The sequence below is a fragment of the Oncorhynchus keta genome, chromosome 2 (genome assembly GCF_023373465.1).
Source record: "Oncorhynchus keta strain PuntledgeMale-10-30-2019 chromosome 2, Oket_V2, whole genome shotgun sequence".
In the NCBI taxonomy this organism is placed as follows: domain Eukaryota; kingdom Metazoa; phylum Chordata; class Actinopteri; order Salmoniformes; family Salmonidae; genus Oncorhynchus; species Oncorhynchus keta.
The window spans coordinates 51,837,962-51,849,300 of NC_068422.1; the positions used below are offsets into that span (position 1 = coordinate 51,837,962).

General features: G+C 41.4%; 1 protein-coding gene across 2 annotated transcripts in view; it reads right to left on the bottom strand.

The window, feature by feature from the left end:
* The window catches only part of LOC118402441 (stromal cell-derived factor 1-like), a 39,970-nt gene extending 35,555 nt beyond the window's left edge, over positions 1 to 4,415 (bottom strand). The window contains exon 1 of one of the 2 annotated variants that reach the window (XM_035800654.2): positions 4,244 to 4,415. In XM_035800654.2, coding sequence (XP_035656547.1) covers positions 4,244 to 4,310 — 67 coding nt within the window. In that variant the 5' untranslated portion in view covers positions 4,311 to 4,415. The remainder of the gene's footprint in view (positions 1 to 4,243) is intronic. The other variant, XM_035800644.2, reaches the window with a different exon arrangement.
* Between the last annotated feature and the right edge of the window lie 6,924 nt (positions 4,416 to 11,339).

Genomic DNA, 11,339 nt, shown 5'->3' on the forward strand with positions numbered 1-11,339 from the left:
TCAGGGTACTGCGGGTGAAAGGCAGCCCCTGCAGCCTGCAGTGAAGGCCTATCCACCACCATGGACTCTTCAGGAGCCATTCAAATCCTCAACCCGTTCAAAAGCTGCTGCATGTGAAATGCTCTGGACAGCCCTGACTTTGGCCACCTAATTCTCTTTTACCCTTGTCGGGCAATTGAAAGATGTAGCTTCATGGTTCCCACCACAATTGCAACATTTTCCTCACTTTTAAAACACATGATATTATCTTTTCCACAAGTAGGACATATCAGCTTCTCGCTTCTGCAAACACTTTACAATGATCACACTGCATTGGTCTTGGTATAAATGTTCTGACTCTGTATTTTATATAATCCAACTGCACTTGAGTAGGGAGAGACTCCATATCAAAAAAATAAAGAACAGATAGACTCTTCCCTTTTTCACCATTCACCACACGATTCATCCAGCGTGCATCAATCACTCCAGGAATATTCTTCATCTCTTCAAAATCAACTTCCCTCGAAATGCCAGATATAAGGGGTGCTTTGTTCCGAAGAGACACATGACACTTATCAAATTGAGTGAGACGCAATGTACGTTCCTTCTGATCAGCAGAAGCACCAAAAATCTAAACAAGCCTGATCCTGAAACCCTTGACTTCACCCAGCACTCTCTCCACCAGTTTGGATATCTCAAACGGTTTCTTCAAGATTGGTAATCTGCTCAGCTGCTCCTCATTACCAAACCCTAACTCCCTCTAGATACAAAGGGACATTCTCATCACTGTACACTAATTTGCTCCGTCATCCATTCTTTTGGACAATATTCCAATTCTCCTTGATTCTACCGCCATTGGATTCAGAATCCACTTCATTGTCCGCTTCCGCCATCTTGTTTTGCCTCCACACGAGTAGGCCACCACTCCCATCGCTTGATCTTCTTCTATGTTTAAAACGATATGGCTGTAGTCCGGTGCCTTATTGTCAAAAGCAGCCCACTCGTAACACAGCCACCTAGTGCAGGCAGGCAGTCAATGGCTCAGTGTTCCAAAACTGTTGATCTGTTTCTACATCCTCGACTTTGGCGATGTCATTTACAAAATAGCCTCCAACACCCTACTCAACAAATTGGATGCAGTCTATCACAATGCAATCCGTTTTGTCACCAAAGCCCCATATACTACCCACCATTGCGACCTGTACGCTCTCGTTGGCTGGCCCTCGCTTCATACTCGTGGCCAAACCCACTGGCTCCATGTCATCTACAAGACCCTGCTAGGTAAAGTCCCCCCTTATCTCAGCTCTGGGCGGCAGCGTAGCCTAGTGGTTAGAGCGTTGGACTAGTAACCGGAAGGTTGCGAGTTCAAACCCCCGAGCTGACAAGGTACAAATCTGTCGTTCTGCCCCTGAACAGGCAGTTAACCCACTGTTCCCAGGCTGTCATTGAAAATAATGGAGATAGGTAAAAAAAAAGGTAAGAAGGTAAAAAAAACAGCTTGCTGGTCACCATAGCATCTCCCACCTGTAGCACACGCTCCAGCAGGAATAATTATACCTGCTGGAGCATGTGCTACAGGTGGGAGATGCTATGGTGACCAGCAAGCTTTTTTTTACCTTTATTTAACCAGGCAAGTCAGTTAAGAACACATTCTTATTTTACCTCTCTCTTGTCACCCCCAAAACCAATTATTTCTTTGGCTGCCTCTCCTTCCAGTTCTTTGCTGCCAATGACTGGAACGAACTACAAAAATCTCTGAAACTGGAAACACTTATCTCCCTCACTAGCTTTAAGCACCAACTGTCAGAGCAGCTCACAGCTTACTGCACCTGTACATAGCCCACCTATAATTTAGCCCAAACAACTACCTCTTTCCCAACTGTATTTAATTTATTTATTTATTTTGCTCCTTTGCACCCCATTATTTTAATTTCTACTTTGCACATTCTTCCATTGCAAAACTACGATTCCAGTGTTTTACTTGCTATATTGTATTTACTTTGCCACCATGGCCTTTTTTGCCTTTACCTCCCTTCTCACCTCATTTGCTCACATTGCATATAGACTTGTTTATACTGTATTATTGACTGTATGTTTGTTTTACTCCATGTGTAACTGTGTCGTTGTATCTGTCGAACTGCTTTGCTTTATATTGGCCAGGTCTCAATTGTAAATGAGAACTTGTTCTCAACTTGCCTACCTGGTTAAATAAAGGTGAAATAAATAAATAAACATCAAGCAAGGACAATGTTCCATTTGTTGTTTTTGTGTGTTTTTATTGTGCACATGCGGCACAGCAACATACAGATTGTATCTGCTATCCCCCCAAAAAAGGGATATATCATATTGAGACATAGCTATACGCTACACATTATTGTTTGGCGGGATGGAGAGGGGGTGCTAATGTGAAACATGGCCTTTAAACTTTGAACACCATTCTGTAATACTGAACGCAGCCCAGGCAAATGCAATCGAGTAACGTGCCGTGGAATTGATCAACCGATGGTGTGTTAGATTCCATCCATATACATTTGCTTGACACCCCCTCGTTATCATATTGGAAGAAGAAACACAGAAATAATTACCCCTTTCAAAGGCACTTAAATATTTTGTCTTCCCCATTTACCCTCTGAATGGTACATAAAACTCAATCCATATCTCAATTGTCTCAAGGCTTAAAAAATGCATCTACACTGATTGAAGTGGATTTTAAGAGGTGACATATGGATTCACCTGGTCTGTCTGTATCATGGAAAGAGCAGGTGTTGTTTATGTGTTGTATTCTCATTGTATATGGTAGAGACATGGGTTTTGGACCATTGTTTTTAATTAAAAAATAATTTTATGTGTGATCACCTTACGTAGGGTCACACATAAAATTATTTTTTAATTAAAAACAATGGTCCAAAACTGGCAAATTACAGCCTTCAGACATTTTTTGAAAGGGGTTTAGTAGGCTATATCCTGTCCCTAAATCTCACACATATTTTCCGTGAAATTGTGCAAAACGTAGGCCTATTGCAGCATTTCGTGCATGTTGGTTATTCGAGGCGGCATGTGTCTTCTCGTTTCATTTGTATCTTTGCCATGAATGAGACTCACAAAAATGCACAATATTTTGCAATAGTTCTTGCATGATTTTACTCGAAATTGGTGAGATCACGTTGCCTGTCCAGATACAATCTCGGGTTATTTGCATATTTGCAGCCTGTTTAATAGATTATCTTTATTAAAAGAGACGCAACTAATTTTATGGAGCAGCTCCAGGGAAAGATAGCCAAATGCAATTAAATAATGGTTTATGTAGTTCTGCTATTGCACAATTTAAAAACGTTTCAAGTTTCAGTTTCAACCCTCAAATTCTCACTATAGCCCCGGTGCTTAACGGTCATCAAGTGAGGTGATAACAACCTGGATTAACCCTCTCCGTCCACAAAAGATGTACCCTGAGGTCATTGTAATGACGCGACACCTGAACCAGCCGCATTACCAAGAGAAAGAGGCCGCAGTAGAGAGCCATCTACCCGGCTGAGTGATGTCGCCAGCACCGCTATCGCACTGGCTTTGTGTTGGAGGATAATTTGAGGGTAATTAAATGGTAACAAAAGGGAGGACAAATACACATATTAATCAGCAATCAGACTGAGGTCTGCTGCGCTACAGACAGCCTATATGCACACAATGCTAGAGTTCTAGTGCCCTGGTGGGGTTGCTTTACGCACGACGGGTAGGCTATACATGCGCTATGCCACTTGTTATTGCTGCTCATGGGGAATATAGCTGGAAATATATGATATTCAGATGGGAAATTCAAAGAGCCATTCGAAGGGTTTAGTTGAAAATACAATTATGTGCATAGGCTATAGCAAAGTGAACATAGGAACCAGACTTTCAATAATCAAATAAAGCATGTTGGTTGTTGGTGATCCCACTCTTTCAATTATTCAAAACAGAAGTAATCAATTCTATAAAATAGTTTACACTATATTTAATTGCACCGCGATCAGACAATTGTTTAGGCTAGGGCCAATACAAATCAAACAGCCTAGATTATTTTAATTACGAGTGACTAATGTATATCTGATAGTGGCATAAACAGTAGAATGACAAAAAATGATCAGGTGCATCTCACGAGAACAACCTTTTAACATGCAGCGCCTCGGGCACACACCGAACCACATAAAACATATCCAGACAATTACATGAATGCTTTATGTTAATAACGAATAACAAATAATAGCTCAAATCATGCACCGTAGCCTACCTTGTGAGAAAGGAGCGTATGTCGCCACAGCGAGCACAACCATAACCGCCAAGTATTTCAAATCCATGATTAACGATACCGGTAATCTGTTCAAAGTAGAGTCCAGATCGCACTGTGAAAGTGTGTGTCGGAGTGTTGAAGTTATACACGGTGCATACAAGGCACGCTGCAGAGGAGGAAAGGGAAAGGGGGAGTGTCTGAGGGTGAACAAACTACCCCTCCCCCACACACGCGCGAACGCACACACGCACGCGGACTCATACACACACGTTCTCAAAAGATGGAAGTGTGTGTGTGTGGATTTCATTTATGACTCACTGGCAAGGCGAGTTTCCTCTATCAGAAATCTCTGGACCTGAATCAAAGTGTTACGAAAATCTTTGCAAGCTTCCATGCTTTACCTCAAATAAAATGTTATTGGTCACATACACGTGATTAGCAGATGTTATTGTGGATGTAGCGAAAAGCTTGTGCTTCTAGCTCTGACCGTGGATGGGGAATATAACTGGAAGTATATAAAAATATAAACAAAAATAAGACTCGGAAGTTTACATACACTTAGGTTGGAGTCATTTAAAACGCTCCACAAATGTCTTGTTAACAATCTATTGTTTTGGCAAGTCAGTTAGGACATCTACTATGTGTATGACACAAGTAATCTTTCCAACAATTGTTTACAGACTGATTATTTCACTTTAATTCACTGTATCACAATTCCAGTGGGTCAGAAGTTTACATACACTACACTGACTGTGCCTTTCAACAGCTTGGAAAATTCCAGAAAATGATGTCATGGCTTTAGAAGCTTCTGATAGGCTAATTGACATCATTTGAATCAATTGGAGGTGTACCTGTGGATGTATTTTAAGGCCTACCTTCAAACTCAGTGCCTATTTGCTTGACTTCATGGGAAAATCTAAAGAAATAAGCCAAAATTGTAGACCTCCACAAGTCTGGTTCATCCTTGGGAGCAATTTCCAAACGCCTGAAGGTACCACGTTCATCTGTACAAACAATAGTACGCAAATATAAACACCACGGGACCACGCAGCCGTCATACCACTCAGGAAGGAGACGCGTTCTGTCTCCTAGAGATGAACGTACTTTGGTGCGAAAAGTGCAAATCAATCCCAGAACAACAGAAAAGGACCTTGTGAAGATGCTGGAGGAAACCGGTACAAAGTATCTATATCCACAGTAAAACGAGTCCTATATCGACATAACCTGAAAGGTCGCTCAGCAAGGAAGAAGCTACTGCTCCAAAAATAGGAAATAAATCATTCCCTCTACTATTATTCTGACATGTTACATTCTTAAAATAAAGATCCTAACTGGGAATGTTTACCAGGATTAAATGTCAGGAATTGTGAAAAACTGAGTTTAAATGTATTTGGCTAAGGTGTATGCAAACTTCCGACTTCAACTGTAAATATTAAAAAGAAGTAACAAAGATAAATATAAACAAATTGTAGTATATAAATACAAATAAAAAAAGATAATCAAATTATTACCCTATTGCTAACAAAAACATACAAATAAAACTAATTTGCACAAATCCTATATCTGTTAAGAGTAATGAGTGAAGAGGTGTGGAGTCAGGCGCAGAGAGCAAAGGATGTGGGAAAAACAACACGCTTTAATGTCCTGGAAACATAACATGTACAAAAGTGGAAACACAAATGAACAGAAATATAAACGGACAGCGTGAAACCCAAAATGCCAACAAAAATACACTCAAACAAGGAAACAGGAGAACAAGCCCGCACGAAACAGAAGCGGGCTGAACAGACTATATATCCTAACAACCAAACTAGAAACAGGTGCTACCAATTAGACAAAACTAAACGAACACAGAACAACGGATCGGCGATAGCTAGTAGACCGGCGACGACGACCGCCGAGCGCCACCCGAACAAGAAGGGGAGTCACCTTCGGTAATATTCGTGACAATATCACACAAATAAGAATAACACACTTATAAAGAAGAGAACCTGATTTATTACACTATTGCACTTCAAACAAGAAACACACAAACTAAATTGCACAACTTTTTTCATTACTAATTGCATTAGTACTGTACAAAGTTAAAGGTGTGCTATCTGATAGATTCCCCTGCTCCCCCACCTCAGGCCTCCAGTGGGTAGACCTGAGGTAAAACCTACCCCCGCCCCCTCCCCATCTCGTACTTGTGGGAGACCTTCCCAGGCAGTAGCCTGCTTAGCTCACAAACTAGAATCAGGGCGCCCACTCCACTTCGTCCCATATGGTGACATGATATCATTGACGTGACGTGCAAATGAGCGATAGAAAATAGATTGCACATATGTCACCATTCGGAATATTATCATTTTTATTTTTTAAATGTTTTGTGTGTGGCACCCCCGGCAAGATGCCACCCTGGGCGGCTGCCCATGCCGCCTATGCCTAAATATGCCACTATACCCAATACACACAAACCTAAGTAGGAATGAATTAAGACTATATACATATGGACGAGCGATGTCAGAACGGAATGGACTGAGATACAGTAGAATAGTATAGAAAAACAATGTATACATATGATATGAGTAATGCCAGATATGTAAACATTATTAAAGTGACTAGTGATTCCTAGTCTATGCCTATAAGAGGCTCTGTTTGCGCCTTCTTCACCACACTGTCTTTGTGGGTGGTCCATTTCAGTTTGTCAGTGAAGTGTACGCCAAGGAACTTGAAGCTTTCCACCTTCTCCACTGCGGTCCCGTCGATGTAGATAGTGGTGTGCACCCTCTGCTGTTTCCTGAAGTCACGATCATCTCATTTGTTTTGTTGACCTTGAGTGTGAGATTGTTTTCCAGGCACCACACTCCCAGAGTCGGTGCCATTATGGTGGCATAATGGCACATTTTGTATATTTGGCTTTGGGGAATGGAATTGCCAGTGTTTAATGGGGCTGTGTATTTGATACGGTATGATACAGAGAAGAAAGCACATTACTCATGAATTAGCTTTGCATTCTGCTCTGTCTTTTACAGTATATGGTCTTCATGCTGCATTCAGAGAAATGGCAGGATACATTTAATACATGTTTATATTAAGTTCTGGTGTGTTAATTTTTGCCATAAGCCTGCAACACCCCAAATTAACTATCTAACAGCCAAAACTTTGAATTTACATTTGAGTAAAAACACACCAAGCTACAGACTTACTTTATATTACAACACGTGTGCTAATGAATATAGGAGAAACAGTAACCACAGGAAGAACATATGGTCCTGTTAGAAAGGAATGATCTGTGCTATTCTCAATTTAAGTGAATCTCAAAACAATTGTCTTTAGCTCAGGCTGGAACTTTCCAGTTTGGGTTGGGGGGAGAATGTGCGTCCAGTGTTGTGTTTGGAGAGAGTTTAACAGGATGCAGATGTGAAGTCCAATTCCAGACATTTGGCTCTAGCCCACCAGCGCAAATGTGTGTGTCTGTGTGTGTGTGTGTGTGTGTGTGTGTGTGTGTGTGTGTGTGTGTGTGTGTGTGTGTGTGTGTGTGTGTGTGTGTGTGTGTGTGTGTGTGTGTGTGTGTGTGTGTGTGTGTGTGTGTGTGTGTGTGTGTGATTGTGATTGTAGAGGTTTGTGGGCAGTGAAATTAATTGAACCAGGGAGGCCGATGAGCACTGTTTACACTGAGATCTGAATACAGAGAGAGGAATATCACACAGACACATGTTGACTTATCTCACACAGATGGATACTGGGCGAGAGAGAGAGAGAGAGAGAGAGAGAGAGAGAGAGAGAGAGAGAGATGTTTAATGTGGGCTGTCTGAGTTTTTGGTGGAGAAGAAAAGTAAAGAGGTGAGCAAGAGGGACTGTGATATGCATGTGAAAGCCAAGTGGGTGCAGTGTGTGAGTGAGGTGTATAGTGTGCAATGACACATTAAAAATGCCGTGTGTGCAGTCATTGTGATGTCTGTGAGGTCTTTGTGCCTTGACCGCTTTTTGCTTTTCATGTTTGACTAATGATGAAACAGTCATTGAAGGAGCAATAGAGAGCTTCTAACTACACCTGAACACTTCTGTGATGTGTCAGATAGGGGCCAGCCATTATCTGTATTGAGTCCATGGGCTGTTGTTGTGTCTCTTTGGGGTGATGGTGGTGTTTTAACATATAACGACTAGTGTCTGTAAGTGACCTAACAGCCCTGAATCAACAAGCTCTTACAGTCTCACTGCAGAGCTAGACGTTTTTGCACTTTTCTCCAAACATCACATTTCAAAGTGCTTTTGACACCCTGGGTTGCTACCACTGGGATTGAACACATGACCTTCGGAGCTGGAGTCATGGGATTATGTTATGCCAATCCACCACCCCTGTTCACAGTGCCCTAGCGAAAACCCAAGCCTACTTGATGCTAATAGCGCTCACTGTTGCCCCTTGTGGCCGGTTTCAAGGCATTTCATGGAAGTCCTCATGACATGGACATCTGGCTGCTCTGAATATATGAACATGTCTTGTCTAAGCAAACACACACAATCTAAGCTAACACTTGCCACTCAAACCAATGCATCTGGTTCTAAACTCTAAAACATAGACACATTAATTAAATTATGAAGAGAATACATTTCAACATCTCTCTCTCTCTCTCTCTCTCTCTCTCAAAGAGAGTGCTGAAAGCTTGAAAAGTCTAAAGGTACAATGAAGCCGTTTTTATCTCAATATTAAATAATTGAGAGAGATTGATGTTTTCAATTAAAATGGTCAAAAAGAAACAAAAATAGCTTCTTAACAAAAAGCAATTTCACAAGCAATAATTTTGCTAGGAGTGGTTTGATTGGGCAGGGCAAAACCAGCTGTTATTGGAAGAGTTTTAAAAAATGTAACTAGGTAAATTCACATTTACAATGAAGGCCTACCCCGGCAAAACCCAACCCGGGCGATGCTGGGCCATTATTCCAACCTCATAGTGTGGAAATACATTTAAAACACAGGATAATCTAGGGGTTGACTGCGCTGTACCTTTAAAGTTCCAGGTTTTCCATGTTGTTTAAAAGCAGCTTTTCTATGTTTGAATAGTGTAATCAATGATTTTCTGAATGCCTATACCCTATAACGTTTTTACTCAATCGTAGACGTAGTTGTGAAAGTCGTCATAAAACTTGATGAAACACACAGAGGGTTTGGGTCAACCGGTGGTGTGGGCACATGCCAGTCATTAAAAATATTAATGAAACAGCTGACTGGCTTGGTCAGCCAATGAGCCAACGTGACATTCAGTTATATGACAAAATAGCAAGCATTTTTTAAACAGTCTGTTTGAGATATATATACGTTTCACATGTTTTTTTCTGTTTTACATGAGGCGTGTGTGTGTGTGTGTGTGCGAGCGTGTGCGTGTTTGCACGGGTGTACCACACTTTGTACTTAACTCTGAGCAGATGATTAATGTTACTGGTTGGTGTTTATCTTCACCCTGTCTTACTATCTAGAGATCGGGTGTGTCTGACAGTGTGTCTGTGTGTCTCTCGGTGTGTGTTCTGTGGTATTTCTCACTCCAGGGGTCCAACTCTTCCTCTTAGTGTGAGTCATTAGTTAAAGTGCTTTCAAATGACAAGACAGCCGAATCTCTTTGGAGTGGGTTTGTGGGTGTGTGTATGTAAATCAGAGGGAAGTAAATGTCTGTCTGTTTGACAGTGGGGCAGAGGCACAGCGTATGTCTTGTCTTTGGAGAAAACTGTAACAAATGACTTAGAGGACACACGGATATACTGCCCTCTGTTAGCGTTTACGACTGCCGACCAATCTGTAAATCCACAGGCAAGTGACACAAACCACATCACATTGGAAAAATCAAAGATCCAAACAAACATTTGGATTACTCTTATTTAATATCAGAAATTACCGCTTCCCTAAAAATTTTAAACATACACCGAGGTGAATCTTACCACACTCCATATTTTAAGTTAAGAACATATTCTTATTTTCAATGACAGCCTGGGAACAGTGGGTTAACTGCCTGTTCAGGGGCAGAACGACAGATTTGTACCATGTGAGCTCGGGGGTTTGAACTCACAACCTTCCGGTTACTAGTCCAACGCTCTAACCACTAGGCTACCCTGCCACATCAAACATGAAGAATTTCCTGACAAATAAAGAGAGAATGTCTCATTCCTAACCATTGCAAACCATCCCTTAACTTATCATTCCTTTTGGTATTTTCTTCATCAAAGGGTATTATAATGTCACGGGAGGAGATGGCTGCCGTTTTACGGGCTCCTATTGTGGACCGCCTCTACCATCAGTCCTATTAGTCAACGTGCAGTCATTGGATAATAAACTGAATGAGCTCCGATCAAGTCTATCCTACCAACGGGACATAAAAACTGTTATATCTTATGTTTCACCTTATGTTTCACCGAGTCGTGGCTGAACAATGACCTGGATAACATACAGCTGGCTGGGTTTTCTGTGCATTGGCAAGATAGAACAGCTGCCTCTGGTAAGACAAGGGGTGGCGGTCTGTTTCTATTTGTCAAAAACAGCTGGTGTACAGCTACGTAAATGAAGTCTCGAGGTATTTCTCACCTGAGATGGAGTATGTCATGATAAGCTGTAGACCAAACTATTTACCAAGAGAGTTTTCATCAATATTTTTGGTAGCTGTCTATTTACCACCACAAACCGATACTGGCACTAAGAACACACTCAATCAGAGTTGTATAAGGCCATAAGCAAACAAGATAATGTTAATCCAGAGGTTGCGCTCCTAGTGGCCGGGGACTTTAATGCAGGGAAACTTACATCATTTCTACCAGCATGTTAAATGTGCATCCAGAGAAAAAAAACCTCTAGAACACCTTTACTCCACACACAGAGATGTGTACAAAGCTCTCCCTGACCCTCCATTTGGCAAATCTGACCATAATTATATCCTCCTGATTCCCCATTACAAGCAAAAACTAAAGCAGGTAGTACCAGTGACTCGCTCAATACAGAAGTGGTCAGATAACGAAGATGCTAAGCTACAGGCCTGTTTTGCTAGCACAGACTGGAATATGTTCTGTGATTCGTTTGATGGCATTGAGCTGTGTACCACATCAGTCACTGGCTTCATCAATAAGTGCATCA